This window comes from Eschscholzia californica, unplaced genomic scaffold (genome assembly GCF_041429995.1).
Source record: "Eschscholzia californica isolate CP2 unplaced genomic scaffold, dmEscCali1.0.p SCAF_2, whole genome shotgun sequence".
NCBI classification, from domain to species: domain Eukaryota; kingdom Viridiplantae; phylum Streptophyta; class Magnoliopsida; order Ranunculales; family Papaveraceae; genus Eschscholzia; species Eschscholzia californica.
The window spans coordinates 40521130-40548031 of NW_028238309.1; the positions used below are offsets into that span (position 1 = coordinate 40521130).

General features: G+C 37.0%; 4 protein-coding genes across 5 annotated transcripts; 2 read left to right on the forward strand and 2 right to left on the reverse strand.

The window, feature by feature from the left end:
- The first annotated feature begins 6888 nt into the window (after positions 1-6888).
- On the forward strand, positions 6889-9904 carry LOC147557914 (2-oxoglutarate (2OG) and Fe(II)-dependent oxygenase superfamily protein). The gene is made up of 3 exons (XM_086659478.1): positions 6889-7442; positions 8813-9143; positions 9514-9904. The coding sequence occupies exons 1-3, from the start codon at positions 6949-6951 to the stop codon at positions 9760-9762; spliced, it is 1074 nt and encodes a 357-aa protein (XP_086515604.1). The 5' UTR covers positions 6889-6948; the 3' UTR covers positions 9763-9904.
- Positions 9905-13507: 3603 nt separating this feature from the next.
- LOC147557915 (PHD finger protein ALFIN-LIKE 2-like) lies at positions 13508-17412 on the reverse strand. 2 transcript variants are annotated; one of them, XM_086659481.1, is made up of 5 exons: positions 16550-17412; positions 16388-16420; positions 15953-16175; positions 14165-14285; positions 13508-14056 (listed from the first exon to the last, which is right to left on the reverse strand). In XM_086659481.1, exons 1-5 carry the CDS (start codon positions 16647-16649, stop codon positions 13799-13801), a joined length of 735 nt encoding a protein of 244 aa, XP_086515607.1. In that variant the 5' UTR covers positions 16650-17412; the 3' UTR covers positions 13508-13798. The 2 variants fall into 2 exon arrangements, with proteins under 2 accessions (XP_086515607.1, XP_086515608.1); XM_086659482.1 differs by having other exon boundaries at positions 13508-14053; positions 16550-16971.
- A 513-nt stretch (positions 17413-17925) lies between these two features.
- Positions 17926-24690, reverse strand: NFXL2 (NF-X1-type zinc finger protein NFXL2). Its single transcript, XM_086659479.1, has 13 exons — positions 23367-24690; positions 23174-23287; positions 23019-23074; positions 22797-22863; positions 22326-22418; positions 21043-21128; positions 20785-20947; positions 20486-20659; positions 19973-20163; positions 19615-19696; positions 18640-18846; positions 18402-18491; positions 17926-18308 (listed from the first exon to the last, which is right to left on the reverse strand). The coding sequence occupies exons 1-13, from the start codon at positions 24501-24503 to the stop codon at positions 18150-18152; spliced, it is 2619 nt and encodes an 872-aa protein (XP_086515605.1). The 5' UTR covers positions 24504-24690; the 3' UTR covers positions 17926-18149.
- Positions 24691-24723: 33 nt separating this feature from the next.
- On the forward strand, positions 24724-26625 carry LOC147557917 (uncharacterized). Its single transcript, XM_086659480.1, has one exon. The coding sequence runs from the start codon at positions 25125-25127 to the stop codon at positions 26097-26099; it is 975 nt and encodes a 324-aa protein (XP_086515606.1). The 5' UTR covers positions 24724-25124; the 3' UTR covers positions 26100-26625.
- The last annotated feature ends 277 nt before the right edge of the window (positions 26626-26902 follow it).

Consider the following 26902-nt stretch of genomic DNA (forward strand, 5'->3'; position numbering starts at 1 on the left):
TGTTCTCATGGTTAAATTTTATTCAGCCATTTCTTAATATTATATAAAATAATAATTTCAAATGAGGGATAATATTTGTGCTCACATCAGAAAACTCTTTTAATACCTTCGGCGAAATTAATTGAAAAAGATCGACGTAACAACTATTTTTCCTTTGTAACAGTAGTGAGCAATAACAATTAGTCTTAAGCCCTTAACACAAACTCTACAATGTAAACCAATTATATTTCCAACACTCCAACTGGGGTATTCATTTAAGGTTTTAGTTTAAAAAGCATTCAAAAGGGAAAAAGGTATCAAGTAGCCTACAACTCAAAAGAGCATTTCTAATGGTCCAAAGCACTATGTAATTACTTTGTTTTGTGAAATGAAGATGCAGTTCTTCAAGAAAAAAAAATGGTCCAAAGCACGTGTTGTTATATATATTCACAATCCATTATTCATTACAATTTCCAACCTCAATTGTGGGCGGAATTCTACTAAAGAACTTCACTTTTTGTCATCAATGTGCTTCTAAGTGCCATATATAATGTCCAAGATAAGACCTACTTTGTTTTATTAGGCACACAAGTCGACTGATTTATATGTACTTGTAACAAACACATCTGAGAGGGAGACCGTGGGTTAATCCACAACTAGCTAGTTAGCTTTAAACATATCTAACATGAGGGGTACGTGGGTGATTAATCCAAAATGAAAAAAAATGTATTATGTTTAAGGTCTAAATTTAACACCCACGTATCACTAATGCGTTGATTGTTTAGTGAAAGTGTAGATATGGGTAGGAATCGGTTTGTTTTGTATGCAACACAAACCAAATTGCGTGAAGTTAAACAGTAAAATGTATAGGGTTATTTACGTTTTGTTTAACACAATAAGATGTCATAGAAAAATGATTTATTTGGTGAATCCAAAAAATGGTGTATACAAAAATGATTTTTAGTGCATTTCAAAATTTGTATTTTTTTGACTTTTACTCCATTTTGTATTAATAGTGGACTTTTTTTTTTGTTGAAAGAATAGTGGACTTAATGTGTTATTAAGATCCATATATTGGACTTTCCACCCAAAAAATTATTTCAAGAAGTTCTTTTGTATACTTCCAGTTTTTATAGGCCGCCAATTTTGGTCATAAAGAATAATCTCCGGAGAATAAATTTTCTAGGTAATCCATGTGTTTTTGTACATTTTCGAGGACATATTATTTTTTAACCCAAAAATTAACTTGACCAAACATAGCCCCCTAATCTTCATCTCCTCTATCACCTTCACCACCACAAATTCCCACCAGTACCATTCCGACCACCATTGCCACTTCTTATCTCTCTTATCCTCGCTCGCTCAACGTTACCATCTCTCTCGGGTTTTTCCCTCTCTCTCTCACTAGCTTTCTCTATTGCTCTCACTATCTATTTCTCTTGATCTCTCATTGTTTCTCTCTCAATCTCTCGTTGTTTCTTGATCGATCTCTCATTGTTTCTCTTTCTTTATATACCTCTATGTCTCTCTCTCTCTCTATCTCTCTCACAGACATTGTTCCGGCGAAGGAAGTGTTCCGTTCGCCAGAACCAAACCTTGAGGAGAGTTTCTGGCGAAACCCTCTGAGAATTTCGGGGCCACTAACTCTGTGATCTCCAATAAAACTAATCTTGAGAGATATGTCTACAGTGAGAGAGATGAGAGTAATCTACAATAAAAGAGAGAAAGATCTAGAGTGAAAACGAGAGAGAGATAATCGTGAGAGCGAAAGAGATAGTGAGAGAGAGAGAGATAACGAGAGAGAGAGAGAGATAATGTGAGACAGTGGGAGAGAAAGGGAGAGATAGTAAGTAAGAGAACGAGAGAGAGGGAGAGAGGGAGAGAGATTAGATGAAGATTAGGGGGCAATGTTTGATCAAGTCAATTTTTAGATTAAAAGAAGAATATGCCCTCTAAATCAATATTAATTGACTTTATGTCCCAGATATTTTTATCTGTTCCCCGAAGCCGCGGCCTTTTTATAGTAGTACTTGTTGGTAGTTGATGATATACATGAAAATCACTTTGTGCATGTATTTCTCTCCAAAGAACCTAATTCAAATTTTTGTATTCAAACAAAACAATGTAAGATTCTAATTCAAATGATTTAAGGGTTGATCTTGACTAATTTACTTGGAAGGGCCACACAACCTAAAAGCCACAATGCAACTTTTTTTTGATGAAGGAACATTGCATTAAACCAACAAGAGTACTACAAACCAACCAACTAAAGTAAATGCGAAATAAAAGACGGTACATCATTCCATTCTTTCCTGACGACATTCTTTCTTCCCCATTTCGCAATTGCATCGGCCGGAGCGTTGCCTTCCCTGGAGATATAGGTGAATATGATTTTGTCAAAATTGTTCCTAAGTGATTTGATCTGCTGTATTGTCTTTAAGGATTGCCATTGAAGAACAATACTGTGTCCATTGATGTAATTTATCAGTGCCTGGTTATCACTTTCTATATGAGCATGGGTAATGTGAAGGTGTAAAGCCCATTGCATCCCTGTTAATATGGCTAGTCCTTCGCATTCTTCCGCATTCTGGCTGCGCACTGACGTTGCTGCAGCTATAATGAATTTTGACTTCTCATCTCTGATAATACATCCAACTCCTGCTGGGTCTGTAGCTTTGGTAAACGAGGCGTCAACGTTTAGCTTTAAATATGGTGTCGATGGAGGGCTCCATTTTTGTTTCTCAGTAGATTTCCTGCATTTGTTAGTGATCTCCATCTTAATCTTGAGTGGAGTAATAGATACGTTATTGATTCGATCTATAATTTGTCGCGGATTCTGTTTGTTTGTGTTGAAACAGTTTCCACATCTAGCTTTCCAGATGAACCAAAGAATTTTGGCGTAATGATTAGTAGTATCCTCATCAAGGGATTTCCATTGTTTTATCCATTGATTAGTCGAGCTAATCTGGCTAGTTCTCACACCATAGTTGAACCAAATTGCTTTAGCGAAAGTACAGTGAAGCATCACATGGTCTAAAGTTTCGTATTCATCACAGTTAATACATTGGAATTGGTCGCCAATGAATTTGCCTATTTTCTCTTTTTAACCGGTAGGCTATTAGTACAACATTTCCATAGGAATAATTTTACCCTTGGGATAGTATTTAAATTCCAGATAAATCCCCAATCGATTTGTTCCTGCATAAGATTCATGCTTTCCGTTCTTAAATAGTAATACATCGATTTAATCGAGAAATTACCTGATTTGGTTAATGTCCATCTTGGTATGTCATCTTGATTGCTTTGAAGGTTGATGCTAAGGATCGCATTGCATATGTCATCATTAAAATATTGCTGCAACAACTGAAATCCAAGTATTATTAGTAATAAGTTGGGCCACCCATTCAATATTAGCCCCCGAGTGGTTAATTATGGGAGGTGGGTGATTGGGTATCCAATAATCACTCCAAATATTTACTGTCGTACCTGTATTAATGTCCCAAAATATAAGACCAGCCATGGTATTATAATGTTTGATAATAGATTTCCAGGGCCAAGAATGAGTGGTCTTCGGGGGAGTAGGTCTATGGGAATCCGGGAAGTATTTACTTTTGAGCACACGCACCCACACCGCATTAGGGTTATGAATAATACGCCAAATAATTTTATTAAGAAAGGCCTGATTATCAAGGTGAGGTAGACGTAACCCGAGCCCACCAAGCTTCTTAGGCTTACAAATAGCCGACCAGTTACTAGTATGGAAAGTTTTGGATTTTCCCCACCAGAAAGTCCTTTGAAGAGACTCAATGCTGTTGCTAATTCCTTTCGGGATCGCAAAACACTGCATTTGGTATCGGGGAACGGCTGCTGCGATAGTTGAAATAACTACCGAACGACCAGCCTGCGAGAGAAGATTAGATTGCCATTTGGTGAGTTTGTTTTTGATTTGGTTGAGGAGAGGAAGAAAGATAGATTTTTTGTTTTTCCCAATGAAAAGATTAGTGTCAAGATATTTATCACCATTCGAGGATAGATGCCACAATGCAACTTGGACACAACATAACTGAGAGAGCCTCATTTTGTATCATAATCACTTTTCCTTAAGTTGGGTATTTCCAACAAACTCCTACTACAGTAGTTGGCATCTATCCCTATTTCTCCTCATTTAGTCTTTTCATACTTATCTTGGGGAAACACCAAGAAAAACAAAAACTCACATCTACCTGCAAAAACGAATTTGCGTTACTAGACAAAACTTTCTATTCTGATATAAATAGTCCTCTCAAAAGCATGAGTTAGGCTAACTCAAACAAATAACATCCTTACACAATGAGATCATCCTTTAATATGTGATGATGCTAAAGTAATAAGAGTATATGATGTCATGCATCTACAATATGACAGATGATTTTTACAATTAAGGTCGAACTTTTAGAAGGGTTATTTCCTTTTTGGACCCTAATTTGTGATCAGTTTTATTTTTAGTCCCCTATATATTTTCCATAAATTTAAAATAGGTCCTTTTTTTTTAAACCGCCAATTAACTTTAACAATGAATTCTCACCTTTCTTTTGTCGCTACTCCGACATTTGAAAAACGGTATTCATCCTTCTCCTCCTCATCCTTCCCCTTCAAGCTTTTTTAGTTGTAGTTAAATAATCATGTCAATGGTTAACTGATGTAAAGATCTATACTATCAATTAAGAAATGATTTTCAACCAAAAAAATGTAAGAGTGGATGTACGGTCTTTTATTTTATTTTTTTTATTTGGGTTATTTCCCAAATAGCCCCCAACTTTGTGACCCGCTTCCTGCCTGGCACCCTACTTTAGCAATAATTCCTGTATGGCCCCCGTTTTCCGTTATCTTTAACTTTTCGTTACTCTCTCTCCTCCATCTCATTTTCTTTCTCAGCCACATCATCTGTTACGCCACCTCATCATCTTCTCCGGTGAAGGTCGCCGGTCGGAAAATTGGTCGGTCGGCGACCTTCACCGGAGAAGATGATGAGGTGGCGTAACAGATGATGTGGCAGAGAGAGAAAATGAGATGGAGGAGAGAGAGTAACGGAAAGTTAAAGATAACGAAAAAAGGGGGTCATACAGGAATTATTGCTAAAGTAGGGGGTCAGGCAGGAAGCTGGTCACAAAGTTGGGGGCCATTTGGGAAATAACACTTTTTATTTTCTCGTGCATATATATATCTATTATATAAAACACAATGGTGTTTTTTGAGGTGGACCGTAGATTTATGTTTTGGATATTCACGTCCGTCCGATATTGATCAAGAATTGTCTAATCTAACCACTAAAATTGAATTTCAAACCCACTAAAACAGAAATTCCTTAATTCTCTCCCACCTTTTCGATAACTATCCACAAAAAACCACGACATTCCACAACCAAAATTGAATTTCAAACCCACTAAAACAGAAGTTCCTTAATTCTCTCCCATTTTTTTATAACTACCCACAAAAAACCAAAACTACCTAACATGCATATAGAAATTTCCGTGACCATAGGGCACGGGCTATACCCTAGTATATATATATATATATATATATATATATATATATATTAGATCTGGGGTTAATTCTATTTTGCCTCCCAATTTGTGATGAATTGGTCGTCGCCCGATTCATTTCTGGCCTCAATACCCAATATTATTTTGAAACTTTCTAAGCATTCTTATTTATTTATCCACCTTAACCATTTTTTTCGCCTCCACATCATCAAACATTCTCGTCCCTCCACCTCATCTCTTCTCTTTTTCTACCGTTGATGGTTGACTACCTTTTCCGTCGGCCTTTAAAATCAAAGAAGTTATCTTCCCTCCTCCCTCCACCTCACCTCACCTCTTCTCCTCCTCCTCCTCATCCTCCTCATCATCCTCATCCTCCTTCTCCTTCTCCTTCTCCTTCTCCTTCTCCTTCTCCTTCTCCTTCTCCTTCTCCTTCTCCTTCTCCTTCTCCTTCTCCTTCTCCTTCTTCTTCTTCTTCTCCTCCTCCTCCTTTTTCACGGTTGATGGTTGGCAGCCTTCCCAGTCGACCTTTAAAATAAAAGAAATTATCTCCCCCTCATCTATCTCTCTCCTATTCTTCTCATTCTCTCCTCATATCTTTCCCTTTCTTTCGTATGGTTTAATTAGACCTTCTTCTTCTCATAATAGCAGACCTTCTTGCTCTAGTTTTACTAGGCGAGAATCCGATGAAGGGACTCCTCCCCTTAGCCTAACAGAAAAGAGAGAAAGTAAAGGAGAGATGATAACAAAGAAGAAAAAAGGGAGAGAGAAAAAAGAGAGCATGAGAAAGAAGGAAAAAAAGAAGACGAAAAGATAGAGAAAGCAAGCAACGACTGTGATCGAGGAAGAAAATGAACCATTTTTTTTTGGGGGGAGGGGGGGTTGAAGGTTGTCGGCGAAAGTTATCGGTTGGCGATTCTGTCGGAGAAGAAGGGTAAGGTGGAGAGATGAAGTGACATGGATGAAGTGAAGGGAAGAAGGGGAGATGAGGTGGATGTTGAAATTTCTAGAAAAATTAAAACTTTCTTAGGCTTTGGAGACCAAATCAAACTGCTAACACTAACTGGGATCAAATCGACGAGTGGTTACAAATTGGGAGCTAAAACAGAATTAACCCTTTGATGTAATGGGTTTATACTTGTCTTTTATGATTATTTTATTTTGTTTTTGCTTTCTTCACTTGTGTAATTGTAAGGGTAGGTGCTATTCCTACACCTAGTAAACACGGAATTTCCACTATAGAAAAGTAGGAATAGTCCACTATTGCTATTAAATCCCCCACAAATTAAACGTTCTCTATGTCTCTTTCAGCCCCTCTAAGATAACAGACAAGACTCCACACACACACTCTCTCTCTTACCCATGCTTGTATTTAAGTAAACACACAAAGAGTACCAAAGTGTGGTTCATTTTCAGGAGGATCAACCTAGGAATTAACAACACTACCAATATGAGTGACTTACAAGATTGGCCTGAACCAATTACTAGAGTTCAATCACTTTCTGATAGTGGTTCAACCATTATCCCAGACAGATACATCAAACCACTCTCCGAAAGACCGAATAAGTTAAACTGCGAGGATGAAGTCGAAATCCCACTTATCGACTTAAGCCTGTTAAACTCCGACGATAGTGAAGTACGAAGAACCACATTGAGAGCGATATTCAAGGCATGTACTGAGTGGGGATTCTTCCAAGTTGTTAACCATGGAGTGCCACTAGACTTGCTTCGTCGTACCCGCCAGATATGGAGAGAATTCTTTTATCTACCTAATGAAGTTAAGCAAGAATATGCAAATACACCCCAGACTTATGAAGGGTATGGCAGCCGTTTGGGTGTCCAAAAAGGTGCAATTCTTGATTGGGGTGACTATTATTTCCTTCATTTCCTCCCTACTCGTCTCAAGAACTACCAAAAGTGGCCTGCCCTACCCACCACATGCAGGTATATATCTCTCTATTTAATTGATCAATGTGTGTATACAGTATATATATATATTATATACATAGAGAGAGAGAGAGAGAGAGAGAGAGAGAGAGAAGAAGACATATATTGAGAGAATGAGCTCTTATAGAGTTGTGAGTTGACCGTGGAGGCGCTCTTCCATCTAGTAGGATGGTTTCTGCAAGAAAACTCAATATGGTTCGTCGTGTCCAGTGGATATGTCAGAGACGGAGCGTGATCCAAAGATCTCCGTAGTACGAGAACGTATTAGTGTGTAAATAAAACTTCTTCTAACTTGTGCTTGATACGTGCGAAAAGATAAATTAACTAAGAAAACATTCATGTTAGTTTAAAATAAAATTCTTTCTCAAAAGTATCCAAAACCATTACGTTCCTTATTCAAGGAAGGAAGAGAGGAATTGAAGTCGTGGCCACCAACCAACCCACCACTATAAATTGCTAAAATCTTAGCATTTGACCACATCAAATCACAAGTAATAACGTGAGTTTCCTTTTTCTAAGTAAGAGGAAAAAAATTGGGGTTCCTGGTAGATATTAGTGGACTGATAATAACTCGATCCGCATTTGTACATACAAAAATATGCAGGTTAAACATATTAGTTATATGTATCTAAGATAATTAAAAGGGAAATGATAAAGTTACAAAAGATTTTGACAAAAAAAGGTTTCCAGATGTGGCGGGTGTCGTTTCAAACTTTGACCAGATCTAGGCCGTTGAGAGAAGAAAATCACAACTGCCACATCAGCTGGGAGTTTTTTTTGTCAAAATCTTTTGTGATTCTAGCATCTCTCTAATTAAAAAATCGTAAAAGAAGAGAAATCTGACTCCCAAGACCAAAAGAAAACCAATATTATCTTATCATAAATTATTTCCAATTTTAATCTATTTTCCTAATATCTTGTAAATTAGATCATGAATCCGTTATGATTAAATCATTTTGTTCCTCACTATCGCCCTAAAACTTCTACGGTCACTATTGCCCTAAAATTTCTAGGGCACCCTAACATTTCTACCTCACAACAAATATAAGCTTGTTAAACAACCAATTCCTAATATATTTTAAATTAGATCATGAATCCGTTGTGATTAAATCATTTAATTTATAATCTTAGTACTCCATAATATATGAAAATATATAAATTATAGAAACTAAAGATATAAGGAAACTAGATAAACATTAAAAACAAATCTATTTATAATATTAATTTACTCTCTGTAGTCAGATTTTTGAATTTCCTTCTTCTCTTGATTCTCTAACTTTATTACAAGTTTATATTTATTTTATGATTATTGGGATTGATTAATAGATGGGCCATTAATTTATTAATTAGTTAAATGATTTGTGTAGAAAAGAAACAGATGAATATGGCAAACAGTTGGTGAAACTCTCAGGTGATTTGATGAAAATTTTATCTTTAAACCTTGGATTGGGAGAAGACTGCCTTGGAAGCAAATTTGGAGGTGAAGATATTGGAGCATGTCTAAGGGTGAATTTTTATCCAAAATGTCCACAACCTGATCTTACTCTTGGTCTTTCTTCACACTCTGATCCTGGTGGTATGACTCTTCTTCTTCCCGACGAGAGCGTCGCTGGTCTTCAAGTTCGTCGAGCTGATAGTTGGATAACTGTAAAACCTATTCCAAATGCGATTATTGTTAACATTGGCGATCAAATTCAGGTCATTATCATCATAATCATCTTTATATCTTCATATAATAAAGTTGTTTTTTTTCAATTGTTCAATGTGCCTCAAACCTTGACCTCTAAGGTGGAAGACTTACCTCGCTCTTAGCACTCCAACCAAGGTTGTTAGCAATAAAGCTTATTTTTTTTGTTCAGCTTCCTAGCTTTACTAGCTTGTACTAGTAGATAGAACATGACATGAATGGCTACTTGCAAAGAATTACCTGGGAAGTTCAAAATTGTGGTCTATTCACATTAATTCCATCCATTATAAGAAAATCTCAAATTTAAATTATTTATTTGTTTAATAACTTTTTGTGAAAATAATATTCGTATTAACCTAGTATTGATTTGAATAATTATAGGTACTGAGCAATTCGATATACAAGAGTGTAGAGCACAGAGTTATTGTTAATCCGGATAAAGAAAGAATGTCTTTCGCTTTCTTTTATAATCCAAAGAGTAGTTTACTCATAGAACCATTGAAGGAGCTTGTGACACCGGAGCGACCAGCCTTGTACCAACCGATGACATATGACGAATACAGACTTTACATAAGGAGAAGAGGTCCGCTCGGAAAATCTCAAGTGGAGTCATTAAAAACGCCGAGTTAATACCTGTATATTACATAAATAATGAGCGGATTCTTGATCAACTGTAAATCTTGAACTAAATAGATTCTATCTTGAATATATTGAGTTTCAGAATGTTAAGCTCAAATAAAATTGACAATGAGTAAAGAGGCATATTTTGCAACATGGTTTATTACTAATTAAGGGCGTGAAATGTTAGAATCACAAAAGATTTTGACAAAAACAATTGTTCAGCTGATGTGACGTTTGTGATATTCATATTTTTAATAGTGTAATTTAGATAAAAGTGAGTGCAGTAATGTATCATCTACAAACTATGTACATCATTTCTTGTAGTTGAAATTGGACAATAGTTCTATTAATGGTGACAAGCTAACATCACTAGAAGAGGTGTAATTTGACTTATTGCTTGCTTGCTTGGAGTCTCTAAATTGAATGTGGAATAGTCAGTTTGATTTATCATAGAAAGAATCTGTAAACAAAGATAATAAAGATTCCAACAATAATAGAAGGAGGATAATAACAACTGAGATGATGACTAAACACCACACCCTAATTAATATCTGATATGACTTACCATCTGATTTCAACCAGGGCGATTCTGTGGGCGCCCAACTTTTTTTTACTCTATGTTCTAAATTCTCCCGTGTTTGGTGGATGAAGGAATTATGAATCCGTAAATTCATGATTCCACGGATTCATGACGCTAAATGGTTTTTGGTAACTTATAAGAATTTGAGCATCCATAATTATTAAAAAGGATTTAATATTTATTTACAAAAAAATTAAAGAAACCTTTTTTCGAACATCGTTTGTTTTTTTTTTTGTCAAATATCGTTTTCTTCGAAAAACCATCTATTTTTCTCGGAAGTTGTTTCTTCCTAAACTTATTTTTCCAGAAATTGTTTTTTTTCTTAATCATTTTTTGCCTCCGAAAAAATATATTTTCAGAAACAGTTTTTCTCATAAAACCATTTTTTCAGAAAAAAACGTTTTATTTTTTCGTAAACCATTTTTCACGAAAATAAAATTTTCCCGAAAATTGTTTTTTTTTTTCCGAAAACCGCATTTTCTAGAAAAAAAATCTCAAGATAATTGTTCTCCCTGGAAAATCATTTTTCTCCGAAAATTTTATTTTTCAGAAAAAACGGTTTTTTCTGGGGATAATTGTTTTCGAGAAAAAAAGGTTATCGAGACAAATATGATTTTCGAGGAAAAAAATGTTTGCGGGAAAAATCTCGAGAAAAAACGATTTTTGGGGGAATGTGGTATCGGAAAAAAGTCAATTTTGGAGAAGAAATGGTTTTTCGGGAAAGAACTGTTTCGAGGAAAATCAATTTTAGAAAGAAAATGGTTTTAAAGGAAAAACGATTTTCGGTAAAAAGACGGTTTTTGGGACAAAAAAGTTTCTAGATTTCGGGGAAAACACAATTTTCTAGAAAAAATTGATTGTAAAAGAAAAACGATTTTTGGGGATAAATAGTTTTCGGGGGGAAACGATTTTGGGGAAAGTGGTTTTCGTGAAAAGTCAATTTTGGAAAAACAACGGTTTCGAAAAAAACGATTCTCGGTAAAAAACGGAGTATGAAAAAAAATTAAGAATTATTTTGTAGAAAGAAATATTTTTTTAGGTTAATTTTAAGTTTGAAATTTAGATTTATTAATACAAAATCCTACCAAATCTTAGGGGTAGAGTGGGATCTTGGTCTAACACAAATTTTGAACTTAGAAATCCTTAGAATTCAAAAGTCCTAGAATTTTTGGTATACAAACAGTCCAAGGAATCATGACTCCTACCAAATCACATTTTTAATAGGAATCCTACTTAGGAAAATTTGCTTAAGGTCTTGGGAAGAAATATTTGCTTACGGTCTGGAAAGAAATATTTTTTTAAACTGCTTGAGTCTGGTACCTGAATCTTTTCTTAGTTGTTTGAGTTACTAGCTACTTACTGTGGTTTTTCGTAGACTGGCTTCTGAGCTCTTCTGTATCATCAAGTCTAAAGTCTAAGATCAGGACCTGATCGCTAACTCCAAAGTTTGGAATGCTCGTCAAGTATTTTTTTTATTAGTAAAGAGCTCAAGATCGAACCTATTTAGAACGCGAAAAGCAAAGAGGCTTAGAAGTAAAGTAACAACAATCAATACATGCGAACTTTAGATTCATTAAACAAACCAATAACCAAGAGGGCATGCTCGAATAAAAAAACGTATGCTATTGCAGAAGAAATTTCTTGGACTCATTCGAATAAAAAAACGTATGCCATTGCAGAAGAGATTACAAAGGTTTTCACATAAAGAAGATCAGAGCCAAAACAAAAGAGAGGAAGAGAAGAGAAAGCAAATGCAGGGAGGTTGCAGAGTAACAAAAACCCCTTGTCGTCTAGCGCGAGTGAGGGGAGAAGGAAAAAAAAAAAAGACACTCTTGATCCAAAATCCAGTTACCGATGGCAAAAGGTCAAATTTGGGTGCAAAATAAGGAAAAAAAAAAAAAAAGTTCAGTCCACTCTCGTGTCATGTGTATTGTGTACAATGCACAATATAGAGTGATATAAATGTACATTTCACTTCACAAAATGTAGTATACAAACTGCAATCTTCAGATTACATTTTGCATAGTCTGATCTTCCTGTTACACATTTTTGGCATCCTTCCCACCATATCCAATGTTTGTGCTGCACATTTGTAACATGAATCATAATATAATAATATCAATAAGAAAAAGGGTCATTTGTATCAACAAACATGTATTTTGAGACTCTTCTCAACTGTAGAGTTTCGGTTTCTTATAAAGATCAAGTAATTTGCTATACAAGGTACCGCTATAACGAGAAGGACATTAACCTGGAGTTGTATTATATCATCCAAATCGAATTACCTAGAAGTATACACAATTTGTATGTACAAAGTCTCACATTACACCATCTATTGATATGACTACTAGTATTTGACAAGAGTACCCGAGTGGCCGACACGAGTATCAGAGTAGTACTTATATTTCAAAGGGTAATTGATTTTCTTGTTTGGTCACCCCAAGAGTTAAATATTGCATAGAAACCAAACTACCACTTCAAATGAACAATGATCTCATTAGAACCAAGGGGTTGCCCTTAATACTAATGAAATTGATAATGGCCCATTTGAAGGAAAAAAAAAAAGAACAGACATAAATTGCACACAATAAATGGATATAATTCAAACAAGAAATTCTCTTACAAGGAAAAGGTCTCAAAGACTTAGATCTCAATCTTCAAACAGAGCAACAAAAAGAGCTATTACCATCATTTGAATGGATCAAATTGATAAAAATATTACTAGGCGAAGCTTTAGGTGATTAATTGATACCCCCAATTATGAATCAGTTTGATTAGATTACAAATCACAAGGAAATTAATCAATAAATGGAGAAGCTTTAGGTGATTAATGATCATGAATATAGGAAAATTATATGATGAGTTGATCATGGAATTAGTGAAAACCCTAGGTTGAGTACCTTTGTGGGATGAAATTGTTCTTGGTGAGGCAAGCTTGGATATCACAGTAACTTTTATTTGGCTATAGTCTTAGATCCTTATAGTTTATCTTAGAAAGTGACTTCGTGTAATTGTAACTTGGTATACTTTTTTCAAAATCTGGATATCTGAGCCTGTTTCAACAAAAAAAATAAAATAGCTGAACCCAACTCGTTTCCCACCCTTAAGTAGTTAGGTTTCACAGCTCTCTACAACCAATGGTACTAACACCCAAGAAACAGAAAGAAACCCATCTAAGAAAATACAATGTCGATCTATCATAACGTCTAATATGTAGAAGTAGATACACGCATAAAGAGTTTGGCGAAACAAAAACAAACAAGCAACTACATGTATCTATCTTTTTCCCAAGTAAAGCACTGGTTCATAAATATAACTCACAGCACCAGAAAGATGAGAGAGAGAGAGAGGGAGAGAGAGAGACGGGGGAGAGAGAGAGAGAGAGAACTCTATTCCATCCTGCGAAGTTCTTATACAAATGCTGCTACCACTTCTACAATGGCCACCCACCAGTGTAGCGCTATTCTACTGCCTACTTCTCTTCACGCTTGTGCAAGACGGACACTTGTATTGCTTTATAGTTTCAGCCCTTGCCGGTGTTATCTTAACGCATTTTCCGTGGAACCACTTCTCACACATATCACATCCAATCCAAAACTCATCAGCATTATAATTACCCCCACAGCTACCACAAAGGGTTTCACTGTGTTCATCCTCGTCCTCATCATAACTCTCTTCTGCCAGCTTTGGAGTGCTTTTTACCACCCGCCCATCACCAGACTTCTGCCAACAAAATGATATAGATGTCGAGGGAGTTAGGGTTTAAATTTTGAATTTCACATGATACTAGCAAGAAATTAATATTTTGAATTACAGTTTGGTCGATCTCACCTTTGTGTTCAGCCTGGATTTGCTTCCGCTATCTACACTTGGTTTGTCTGTTACATGCTTCCTTTCTGCTACAACTTCATAGACAGTAGGCAGATCATTCATCAGACTAAATAGCCGCTTCCTGTAAAACAAGGATTACAAAAGTATTGAGTACTGATATTTTGTTTCACTATTATGGTAACCATATCAGCAGAATTCTCAAGCAACTTTGAATTTCTGTTCTTTCCTTCTCTGAGGAAAACGAAGTATATATTGAATGAGTCAGAATGTACGAGCAACGTTGAGCTATGAGTAATCTTGTTCATCCAATTCATTTCACAGCTTCACTTAGCTTTAAGGACAATTAACATGGCCCAACAGATTGACTATTAATTTAAGTTGGTTTCAATATCTAATTTGTACTTCAAACAATACGTAACATAATTCACTCAAAACTTACTACATGATCCACTAAAAATGGATTCTATCACCAGATTCAACTTTAACATAACTTTTTTTTTCATTGTGCATCAAAATCGTTCATGTTGACACAAAATAAAACTTAGTAAATGGGATTATTCCATCATCCAACAAGAATCTCTATTGACATTTGACATTACTCTCGATAATGTGTCAATGTCAAATAGCTGACATTGAACTCATTAGCAAAACCACTTGCTGGGGTAGAACACGAGTCGAACGTGCTGAAGTCAAGCTTGACGGGTTCAACATCACGCTAGGACAGGTTTATCTGGATACATTTAAACATAGCTCCAGCTTAGGTTAATGTCTCAAGCAAACCCAAGGAAACCACACATTTTCTCACCTAAAACAGACACCCTTAGTTGAAATTCAAATGAACAAAGCTTTAGATTAGTAATTCAAACCATCATAATTCATAAGAAAGTAAGTTTTGTAGAGTCATCGTATCAAATGCTTCACAAAATGAAACTACTGACAAATTAAAACCCAGAAAGGCATATAGTTCTTAATTCTTATACTGTATATATTGCAAAGTTCCTAGAGAAACCTTGCATCATTACCTTATGAGTAGGAACATTTCTTGACTTTTTCTGTTTTTCATCACCTATTCACCTGCTCGGTCTTTTCGACTGTTTGTTTTTTCAATTTATGAGATTGTTTCCCAAGACCATATTTATTTCATTGTGGGTATTTTCTTATTCCAGAGTTATTTCAGATGGCGAAACCAAACCCAACTCTAGTTAAAGTTAGTGGCCCTGATGACCGAGAACAAATGCATTATGATAGGCTTAAATTCATATTAAATTCCCCCAATCAAACTATACACTATCTATTGGATCCTTAGCCAGTTTGCTAGCCACGTTTAATCTTATAACAACTTCCTTATCCTGGTCCTTCAAACCTGTTAGGATTATGTAAGAGCTTTTATGTTCTCTTCAAAACACTTTAAGTGCCACAGGGTAAGCCTGCTGCTCTTCATAAACAAAGCTAAGACATGATACATATGAAGAATGTAGAGTACCATAGTGCTAGAGTTCCCCGACTCAATGAAGAAAATAACCCACAGGCACAGTTCTTACACTTTCATGGGTATGTAGAAACTTAAGGAAACATGAGCAGAGCTCTGAAAACATATACTAACATGTCAATGAAGCTAAAGCTTAGATAAATGATGAATATGATCAGACAGAACCCGAATTCTTTGTGTTGGGTAAATAACTATAGTAAAACAAGTCAAGAAACCAACACAAGCACCGTTGAACAAAATCACGACATAATCCACAAAACGCATGAAAACAGAAAATGAGGAGACAGAAACCACCAAACCTCTCATTGCCATTAAAGCGGGCACCGAGGTAGAAAGCGACAGAAAGCAACCAAGAGTCGCTATGGACGGCAACTAGTGAGAGCCAGTCCCTACGATTCATCCCATCTCTAGCAAAATTAATGCCCAAAGCCGGCTCAGGGAGCTCGGGAGGAACTTCTTCAGCTGGAAGAGCAACTTCCCAGGTCTCATTTGGATGTCCATAAAGACATAAATTCTCCTTTTCTACATGGGTAATATCCAAAACATAAACATACTACTATCATCTTAATTAATTGACCTAATCAAAGCAAAAAACGCAAGATATGCTTCGAAAAAAGACATCAAATATGGGGAAATAGCAAAGAACATGACCTAATTTCATCAACGAACCTCACTTCAGTCTAAACACTTAATCAATTAAAGATAAAAGAAGAAGCTTTAGTCACTTAACTCACCTGGATCACAAAGGGCGTAGAACTCATCGACCTCTGGAAAGAAAGAAAAAAAAAAAGATAAAACTAGTGAGGGAGTGAGATAGCTAAGAGAAGGGTTCTAAGGAGAGATGAGAAAGAAACAAAAATCGAGATTAAGAAATTAGGGTTAATAAAGGGGGAAACCATGGGTTAAAGCACGAACAATCCCAGTCCTACGAGCACTGTAATCTTTGAAGATCTCTTCAACAGAACGAGGGCTTGAAGTAATCGGAGCCATTTCCATGGCGTGATAAAGAGTGATGTTCGACGGAAATCAGCTACAACTAGGGTATATATACTTCAGTAAAGATAGATCTATCTTTCAAAAACGTACGGGAATCGGAAACTGATAATATCAACAAAGCGTCGGAGATGAAGATTAGACCCGATCGATAGGAGAAGAAGAAGAAGAACCGAGACTGTGTTTCCTCGTCATGGATTGCAAACTGTTTTTAGGATTTTAGAGAGAGAAAATCGAAATTCCAGAGCGAGAGGGTTGAAGAAGACATTGACAGATATCGTATAGCGACCAAGTATGTTCACTCTAACGTGCACCGTATGCGTATTCAGAAAATGGGGTTTGGGTTTTATTGTGGGGCATTTAAATTTCTCGAAAAGGGCTGGGCCTTAAAGCCTTATTATTTGAACGTAAACCGTCCGCCAAAAAGTACAACATAAACTGTAGGAAGTACGCTAGACTAGGTTGGGAATCGAGGGAGTATGAGCACCCATGAATACTTCAGGCATCGGCTTGGACGATCAGGCAAGTTTTCGCCCATTGTTGGCTCCCGGGTTTATCGGGTGGTCTTTTCAAACTTTTTTACATATTACTGCCCAAATCCATTAACTAACTCGGGCACTCGGCCTTTTTGTAAGAGCTCCCAATACCATTCTGGGCTGAAGATGTGCATGTTCCATCAGTGCGCGCTCCCCAACTTTGATTTTGACAAGGGGGCTTGAGAACAAGAAGTGTTGGCCTTCATTAACCCCAACTCCTAATGAAATACAACCGTGCATCAATCGTGTAACACCAATTAGGCTTGGACGTGGCTAAAGGTTTCAACCCTAGTCCACCCACATAAAGCTTGGTAATACTCGAAACAGGCATCAGCATTCATGGTCTCTTATGGGAGTAGGTGACCACAGGCACAATTCTCACCTCTACCATGAAACCCGGTCGAAAGCAACAGATAAATTGCCTCTAGAAGAAGACTCAAACCGTCACAATCCCCCATTACCTTGAACCCCATCCAAAAGCAAAAGTACATACTGTTCCGTAGGCAAAAGAAAATACCACGTCAACCGTAACATTTCAGAATACTCCTAATCCGTCTCCAAGTACATAAACAAGATACAAAAGAAGCATCACTATAAACACCTCGCGACGTCTACTAAAATGCCCCACTATAGATTGTCTTCTTCCACCTGCCTAGTTAATGTGAGACTATCAACCAAAGCTTCCCAAAGAAAAGAAGAAAACAATCTACCCCGAAGGACAAAACTATAAGCAGACACCAATCTCACTTCAAACTTTAACTTAATTATTAGTATGGTTGGTAATTCAGATCATACTTTTCAACAAGTTCCCACAAGGTACAATAAAAATAATAAAGATTATATGAAACAAGGAAAAGAAATAAAATTAAGAAGTAACAAATATGTTTCTTTTTATCTAACTGAGATGTCTATGCTTCAGGCAACTAATCTTATTATTAAAAAAAATCATATCTAAGGCTATCACTCATCATTTTCTAGGGAACTTTGTTCTCTGTTTTCGTTCTTCAATCTCGTTCATCCAATCAGAGAGCCAGATTAGACCCTTGTAACCATAATATGCAGCAGCAATCACAGCAATGACCATCAAAATAAGAATGATAAACCACCTTAATGTTGAAACGATTCTCTGTCAAAAAAGGAGTTATAAGCAACCAGGGAAACGAATAATGACACCATATAAATTTCAAGGCATTTGGAACTAACACAAGTATACACATACCTGCAGTTTCGAAACTTCTTCGGCCTCTTGTACATTCCCGCGTTTCTTTCTACGCTTCGGCCCATGTTTTTCAGCCTCTGCAACCTTCATCTTTGGCAGATAAAGTTGAAAAGTATTACTTTGTGGCTTAGGCACCAGAAAATAACACTAAAAAAAAGAAAAGAACACTAAAAAGAGAAAAGAACAACGAAAAAAAACGATCGTACACTAAGAAGTAGAAAAGGCAAGAAGATACTACCTCCGAGACTTTAGGTTTACGCAACTGCAAAATTGAATCTTCGACCTTTATTTTACTCGCACATTCTGAATTACATGGAAGCAATCCAACTCCAAATTGATTTTTCGAGATATCCTTTGGATCAACACCTTTGCTGCAATAGGCAGCTTGAACATCTTGACATACCCACTCCTTTTTCAGGTTGTGACACCGACAACGAACATTTACCTTGAAAGACAAATCATTATAAAAATAATCAGACTGGAATAATTATGAAAAGACATAAGAAACATAACAGTCATATGGTTGGTTGGTAACATTTTCCAGTTAACAACGATGAATGGCAGCTTTCCATCTTATATTCCCTTCAAGTGCATCACCAATTAACCATTCTCATGTTCTGATTCTTGAGGCATAATTATGAATTTCCATGAGTATATAATAGTTATATGTTATCAAGAAAATTTACTTCAAAATAAATATATGTGGTATAACTACCTATAGGGAGACTATTGAATCAGGTAGAAGTACTTGGATACCAATGACATAACTAAACTTCCGCTGATTCTTGTCAACATGTGGTCTAGAAATTTCCAGAATCCAGATGAGCTGGACATACTTGTAGATGATATCCCTAGCAATTGTATTATTATTATTACCTTTAAAAATTCTAACCCATTCATTTAGACGAACTATAACCTTAATGCTGTCCGCCCACTCTATAATGGTGTAGATTTATGGATTACAAGGCTACGAATTCGATTGAAGTGCTTATGATCCAAATATTAAAAATAACTATTTGTGGAAATCAGTCCACTCGACAATTCATAAGGGGCAAATCAAACTGAAATTGTTTAACCTTAACTGTGCCCCAAGGACACTAGTAAAGACCCCTTTTGATGTGGTTATATACTATACAAGTTCCTGTTCAAAAAACAGATTCTCTAAACCCATTTCAGTTCTGCTTGCTCTTGTAAGTCATAGTTATAAAATTACCTTTTTACTGCACTTTTCAGGCAATGGGCATTCACCGGTGTGGCACTTCTCAGGGCATAGATGTGAGCAGTTTGGTAGCTTCCTGCGTATCCAATACAACAGCTCAGTTTCATTAGTAAGTAACAACCATTTCTATTGATATTTATGTTTCTTCAAGACAAAGCATATTTAACATTTTTATTCTTAACCTACTGGTTGACAGTCAGTGTCAGAGAAGGTAGAGGACAAGGAAAAAAGCTGTCTCAACAAATAAGAAGAGAAAGATGAACGAAAAAAAAACATGGAGCTGCAACATCTACAAGTTAAATATTCGATCTCAATAACGTGGAGTAAATGAGACAATAAAACCTTAAATTACCTGTGACAGGGTCCACCGCACGAACGAACTCTTATTTGCTCTTTTTCAGACAAGCTGTTGTAGTATGTACACTCAAAAACATGGACCATGGAACCACAATGACATGACCGTTTGATAAGTACTTTGCACGGGGAACAATCTCCAGGATGACATGGTTCTGGGCAAGGATGTGGGCAAGCAAGCTCTCTTTCCTGATAAATCATTATAGCAGTCCAAAGAGAGGTTGTAAATTCAGAACTTCATAATGTCGCGAAGTATACTTTTATCTCAAGACCCAAAATTGAAACCAAGAAATGCATAAATTTACTATGGCAATAAGCTGAGTATTAAATGGTTATCACATCAATGAGATGAAAGGTAGGAGAAATGTTATACCAATTGATATCTCATCACTCATCACAAACTGAGATAAATAATTAAATCAACCCCATTAGTAAAACTATCATAAGTTAAAAAAAAATAAAATATAAGATTATCATAAGAAACAATGAAGTGAAAGACAAAAGAGAGTACCTTTTGGCAAGGGAGACGACACTCTTCACAAGACTGCGTTCTTACTTCGCAATCAGTTATTAAGGTCTGTCTCTTCAAGGCATGGCAAGTTTTAGTACAGTAGTGGTTGCCACAACCAAGAAGATTCCCGCATAAGTTTTCACATGAAAATGTTACTGCATTTGAGCAGACCATCTGAATGGAACATATAAGACAATTGTGAGCCAAAAATATATAGATAAGAGACTTTTTGCTGATCAGTGAAGAAGAAAGATAGTTATTTTTATTCATGAAATGATTAGCAGGAGAATCCTAGTAACCATTTGCTCGGCTCCAATGTGTTGGCCAAGACACGATCTCCAAACAAGTTCCGGACAAGGAGGGCATGAGGTACCGGGAGTACCCAAAGGCAGTTGCTTCGACTTCTTTTTAGTTGGTTTCAATGTGAATTCAGGGTTCGGAGGAGGCTTAGGATCATGACACCTGCACATGGAAGTCAAATTTTAATAATGACCAAAAAAAAACATTTGGCATCATAGCATTAGAAGCATTCATGAACATCAAAATATCTGTCACACCTTTGCTTACACTTATGCCCACAGGGAAAATCTTCCTCACAAAGTAGACGACAAGGTGGGCAAGCTCCATAGTGGCATTTATGAGGCTGGGGGAAGACAACATAAACACATTATCAGCGGAAGACCTGTGTCTATAATATAACCATAAAAACTTCCATCATATCTACAGAACCAAGCAGATTATAACTTTTATAACTACATTAAACAATTATGTTATAGTACAAGAAATATCAAGATCAATTATATCATGGTAAATGCAGGAAAGCATGTCAGCGGCACACATTTCACAAGTTTCAGAATATCTGTAATCCTAATATTCCTTGGAGGTGTGATAAGCTGAATCATGAGAAAGAAACCTACAATATCATATACTGATGTTTAAATCATATACCGATAGCTTGAAGCCTTGAACAACCTATTGCTGATACTGTTAAAACGGAAACAACTATACGACAATTTTTTGCATAAAATGAGGATTTGTGTGTATATATGTGTTATATAAACGCATACATAAGGGAGTAGTTATTATCAGTGTTGTTAAAATCGTATGATTCAGGATTCAGATTGCGATCTGAATCGGATCGGCTGAAAATTGATCTGAATCAATTAAAAATCGCAGCCATGACAAAATCGCAAGATTCAAAGTGTAATTCCTACGGGAATCGTGGGATTCAGATTGAACCCCACGATTTTGATTTGGGCTAAAATAGATGGGGCAGTAAGTGATCATCTTTGCAGCAGTAAAGAACAAAATCCCACTAGAGTTAGCTTTTTTGTGTGGGCAGCAGTAAAGAACAAAATCCCAACCACAGAGAAGAGTACACTGATCATCTTTTCCTTCATTGTACTCAGGTACGATCCCTATGGGACTTTTTTGTTGACAAAGCCAGGAATGTTTGGTGTGCGCCAAGGTCAATCAAGCAGGCTTTCACCCAGTGGAAAGGTCTCAGAGTGAAGAAGAAAGGAAAGAGATCTGGAATCTAATTCCCCTGCCAATCATATGGTCAGTGTGGAAAGATAGGAACGAAAAACTCTTCAAGGATCCCAATCATGATGTAACAATTCAATCTAGTTACTGTCTTTTATTTTTATTTTTCTTTTAATGTCCTTGTACATCCTCTATTCTTTTTCAATATTCAAATTATTCCAAAAAAAAAAATCTCATTGTGCTTTCATGAGTTACGTTACCAAGTGTGACTCTTTCACCTTTCGAGTGTATTTGGAATTTTGGATGCATAAACAAGTCATACTTACTTGGAAACTACCGATGAAAAATTGCATACCTTACGATTTGGTCCATGCCTGCACAAGGGGGTTATGTGGCATGGTTTGGGACATTTTGGAGGCTTTTGCTCTGCTTCAGTCCCACAAGGAACCTGACATGCGAGACATGGATGGTCAGTACTTATTAAATTAATAATCAGCCCTGAATTGGACATCCAAGTAACAATTGAATTGTACAACAAAATGCACCTATAGCCCATTATTGAACTGGAGAACACCAAAGCAGGCACAAAACCTGAGGTAATGTCATAAAAAACTATAATATAGCATCCTACATTATGAACCTTTTCCCTCATACTTCCAGGATCATTCTAACATTTCATATATATGGTACTGAATAAAGTCTACAGATACCTAGATAACATGAAATGCAACGAATTACACTCAAGTCTACAAGAAAAGGAACCTAGGTTGGACACATATGACACTAACTAAAGAATGTGACTGGAAGACAATATGCACTACTTTACCTCAAATCTTGTTTCACCGCATGAACATGACAGAGTCACCATCAATGGACAAGGGGAACAAGCACCTCTGTAAGAACAATTCGGCAAGTTATAATATATGTATATATATACTTCCACAATCTTTCCAAAAAGTGAAAAAAGAAATGGACAACAGACATAATTAGTTTATTTTACTTTTGGTAAGCAATTCAGCACATAAAGGATTCCGCATATATATCTTACCTGTGGCATGGAGAAGGGCACTTGTGATTATTACATCGGAGCTTCCTGCCACATATCTGAAGTATGGCAAACTATTAATATTTATATACTTGACTTTGGCAGACAAAAAGAAAGAAGACGGAAAAAACGAAAGTAGGAGTAATAGTGACATACACCTCTGAGCAAGGTGGGCAGTCCCCATCACAGCAACGGCGCCTGCAAGCATGGCGACCACAATCACGTACACGTTGACACTTTCTCTCACATGCTAAGCTTTGATGGCAAGGAACCTAGGGTAAATTCTGTTTAAATTCTTGTGTTTTAAGCTAAGCTGCAAAGACTATAATATGGGACAATATCAGTAGTTACCTCCTTCTTCAAGCTTCCACACCGGCAAGACTTCATTATAACAGTTCTGCAAGTCTCAACACAAGGGCCTCTGTGACACCGCTCTGGGCATCTATGAATACTGCAGGTTAACATCTTACCACAAGTTGAACCACAAGTCGGGAGTATAACATCACAAGGCTTCCCTTCATAAACCTTCTTGCCACACGGACATGAGCGCTTACCCTGGAGTGGACAACCCCCACACTGACCCGAATGACACCCACGATCACAAACATGTTTTCCGCACCCAAGCCGCTTCTCACAGGGACTTTCACACTGGAAAACTCTTTCAAAACACTCCCTTTCTATCTCCAACTTCCCACATTGGCATTTATAAACCCCCTTTGATCTACAAGGAGGACATGAACCCTCATGACAAGTCTCTGAACACTGATGAACCCCACAATCCAGTTTTTTCGAACAAACACCATTACAAGAGAAATTCTTAAACCCACAACGTTTCACATCTTCAACTGCCCCACAAAAACAGCGAGCTTTTACTAGTTTCGGACATGAAGGACAAGGACCAGGATGACATAATAATAAACAGTAATGACCACAATTATACTTCAATGGACGACCACAGACTTCCCCACAGGAATGCGGAAGTATCCAAGGATCACTAGGTGGATTATCTAATTTACCACAGAAACATAAATAACTGTTGGGGATTAGGGTTTTGGAATACTCAACTCTGCATTTAGGGCAATTCCAAATTGACGATTCTAGGGCATTAGCAGCAGCTGCAGGGAAATGCTCACGCGATAAACGAGCAATAGCACGTTCGGCCGAGAGATCGGAGGCTTGACGAGCCCAACTCTGGATGCAAATGAGGTGGAAGACGGCGTAACAACCCTTGCCACAAGACCAGGTTGGATCGGAGAGTCGAATTCTCTCAAGGCAGATCATACATGATAGAGCACCGGATCGGGAAGATGTGAGGAAAGATTTGATTTTAGCAAGATCGGGAGATGAACGTCCAGTTACCTGAAGGTAAGATTTGAAGATTGAATCTTCAAGATCTGAGTGCTTGAGTTCATTTGCTCCGGCATTGCTATTGTCGGAATCACTGCCGGAATCTGAAAGAGGAGAAATTAGCTTGTTCGTCGACGCCATTTGAGAAGTAAATTCTCTTGATTTTTCTTCGGACAGAGATGATCAGACGATAGATTGATTTTTATCCCCCGCCAAATTCGTCAACCCTTCAGCGAGAATGAATTTAACTTGGGCACCGCCCCTGCACGTGAGCAATTTGCCCCATCAGCTCGCAGGTTGATCTCAATAAGTTAGGGTCAATAAGTTAGGGTCAACTAAGGGCAAGTCTAAACTCTAAGGGCAAAGCCAGTGTGGGGCTCGGGCCCCTGAATTTTGGGAGCCCCGGGGCTTTGTCTCAATTCCAACGTGGAGGCTCCCAAATCTAAAAAATGTGCATGTGTGGAATACGCGTGTGGGATTTGTGTTTTAATTTTCACCCATTAAATTATTGGTTCTAATATTTTAAATTTTAAATTTCAAATTTTACCAATATTTTGGAGGGAATTTGAATTTCAAATTTGACGAAAATTTTGGGGGAGTTTAAATTTCAAATTTTAAAATTTTGGGGGGAGTTTAAAATTCGATTTTTTAAACTTTTTGTTCATCTATAAATACACCTACTCATCCATTAAATTTTCTACATCTTCTTTCTACATTCTCCAATCTTCTTTCGACATTCTTTAAATTTTCTCTCTCCCTTCCATGGATCCTACTCATGGGTTACTAAATATGGTCATTCAACAAGAGTTACAAGATAGGGAAGATGATGAAAATTTATATGAAATGTATCTAGCGGAGTTACAAGATAGGGATCAACGACCACGTTCCCGTTATGTTGGTTCTGTTCCGGGTCGTCGAACGATAGATCGTAACAGACAAGAAGGTCATGAACGACTGATGCGTGACTATTTTGTGGAGAATCCACTTTATGATGCTACTACATTCCGAAAGCGATATCGCATGCGTCGTGATTTATTTCTTCATATCCTCAATATGGTGGTTGCTCATAATCCCTATTTTGTACAAACGCCAGACGCCTTCGGTAAAATGGGTTTATCACCCCATCAAAAGATAACTGCGGCTATGAGAATGCTTGCTTATGGGACACCATCAGATGCAATTGACGAATACCTTCGACTTGGAAAGACGACTACAATCGATTCACTACGAGAATTTGTATTAACGATCGTCAATGTGTTTGGTCCTCATTACTTGAGGTCTCCAAATGAATATGATATTTGTAGGCTTTTAGAACTTGGTGAAAAACAAGGATTTCCTGGAATGCTCGGGAGTATAGATTGTATGCATTGGGAGTGGAAAAATTGTCCGACCTCATGGCACGGACAGTATACTGGTCATTGCCATAGTCCAACAATCATACTAAAAGCTGTTGCATCGTCAGATCTATGGATTTGGCATGCATTTTTTGGATTGCCTGGATCATTAAATGACATCAATGTGTTGGAGCGTTCTCCGGTGTTCGATGCAATTGCCACAGGTAGGGCTCCAACTGTTCATTTTGAGATTAATGGTAATCATCATGATATGGGTTATTATCTCGCTGATGGGATATATCCACAATGGGGTTGCTTTGTTAAAAGCATACAAAATCCGTTAACTGTGCAAGAACAATATTTTACGAGACGACAAGAATCGGTAAGAAAAGATGTTGAATGAGCCTTTGGTGTATTGCAAGCTCGTTTTTCTATTATCCGAGAACCGGCACGTATTTGGGATATAGAAACACTAGGTTATATCATGAAGGCATGTATTATATTGCATAACATGATAATCGAAAATGAAGGACCTAATGCGACTATTGATTTTGATGGAAGTATTCCAGAAGAAGTGCGTGTTGGGGGGAATGTTGTCGGAGAAATGTTTGATCGTCTCGGCCGAGTTAGAAACAAAGATTTTCATACACAATTAAGGGTAGATCTTGTAGAGCACTTGTGGAATACTAAAGATCGCAACAACTAAGGAAACTATTATTGTTATTTTACTTATTTTTCTGTATTTCGATTATGTATTTCGATTATTATGTATTTGGTTTTCAATCAATGAAGTGTGTTAAGAAAAAATCAAAGAAATTCTATTTTAAAAAAATAGAATAAAAAATGATTTACATTTAAAAATTACACCAAAAAAATTAAATCAAAAAAAGATTAAACAAAATAATAACAAAAAAAAAAAAAACAAAAAAAAAAAAATTAAACATGGGGTGGGTCCAACGGATAGATTTTGGGGCTGGGAGCCCCCCAGCCCGGGCTCCCATTTGGGAGCCCGGGAGCATGGGGCTCTCAGCCCCACCGGGAGCCCAGCCCCGGGGCTCCCGGGTTGGGCAGCCAACGGGTTGGGCAGGGGCTCCCAAAATTCAAATTGGGAGCCCCAGCCCTGCCACGTTTGCTTTGCCCTAATGCAGCCATGTCCGTGCTTGGGCTCCCAATTTCGGGAGCCCCTAAAAAACTGTCGCGCTTTCA

Coding starts and splice junctions, on each gene's coding strand:
- LOC147557917 (XM_086659480.1), top strand. CDS start 25,125: ATGGATCCTACTCATGGGTTACTAAATATGGTCATTCAACAAGAGTTA.
- NFXL2 (XM_086659479.1), bottom strand. CDS start 24,503: ATGGCGTCGACGAACAAGCTAATTTCTCCTCTTTCAGATTCCGGCAGT. Junction 20,164..20,485: donor GTCGTCTCCCTTGCCAAAAG/GTACTCTCTTTT, acceptor ATGATTTATCAG/GAAAGAGAGCTTGCTTGCCC. Junction 18,492..18,639: donor GTAAACCTAAAGTCTCGGAG/GTAGTATCTTCT, acceptor TATCTGCCAAAG/ATGAAGGTTGCAGAGGCTGA.
- LOC147557914 (XM_086659478.1), top strand. CDS start 6,949: ATGAGTGACTTACAAGATTGGCCTGAACCAATTACTAGAGTTCAATCA. Junction 7,443..8,812: donor GCCCTACCCACCACATGCAG/GTATATATCTCT, acceptor TGATTTGTGTAG/AAAAGAAACAGATGAATATG. Junction 9,144..9,513: donor ACATTGGCGATCAAATTCAG/GTCATTATCATC, acceptor GAATAATTATAG/GTACTGAGCAATTCGATATA.
- LOC147557915 (XM_086659481.1), bottom strand. CDS start 16,649: ATGGAAATGGCTCCGATTACTTCAAGCCCTCGTTCTGTTGAAGAGATC. Junction 16,421..16,549: donor TGTTCGTGCTTTAACCCATG/GTTTCCCCCTTT, acceptor CTTTCTTTCCAG/AGGTCGATGAGTTCTACGCC. Junction 14,057..14,164: donor AATCCAGGCTGAACACAAAG/GTGAGATCGACC, acceptor TTTTGTTGGCAG/AAGTCTGGTGATGGGCGGGT.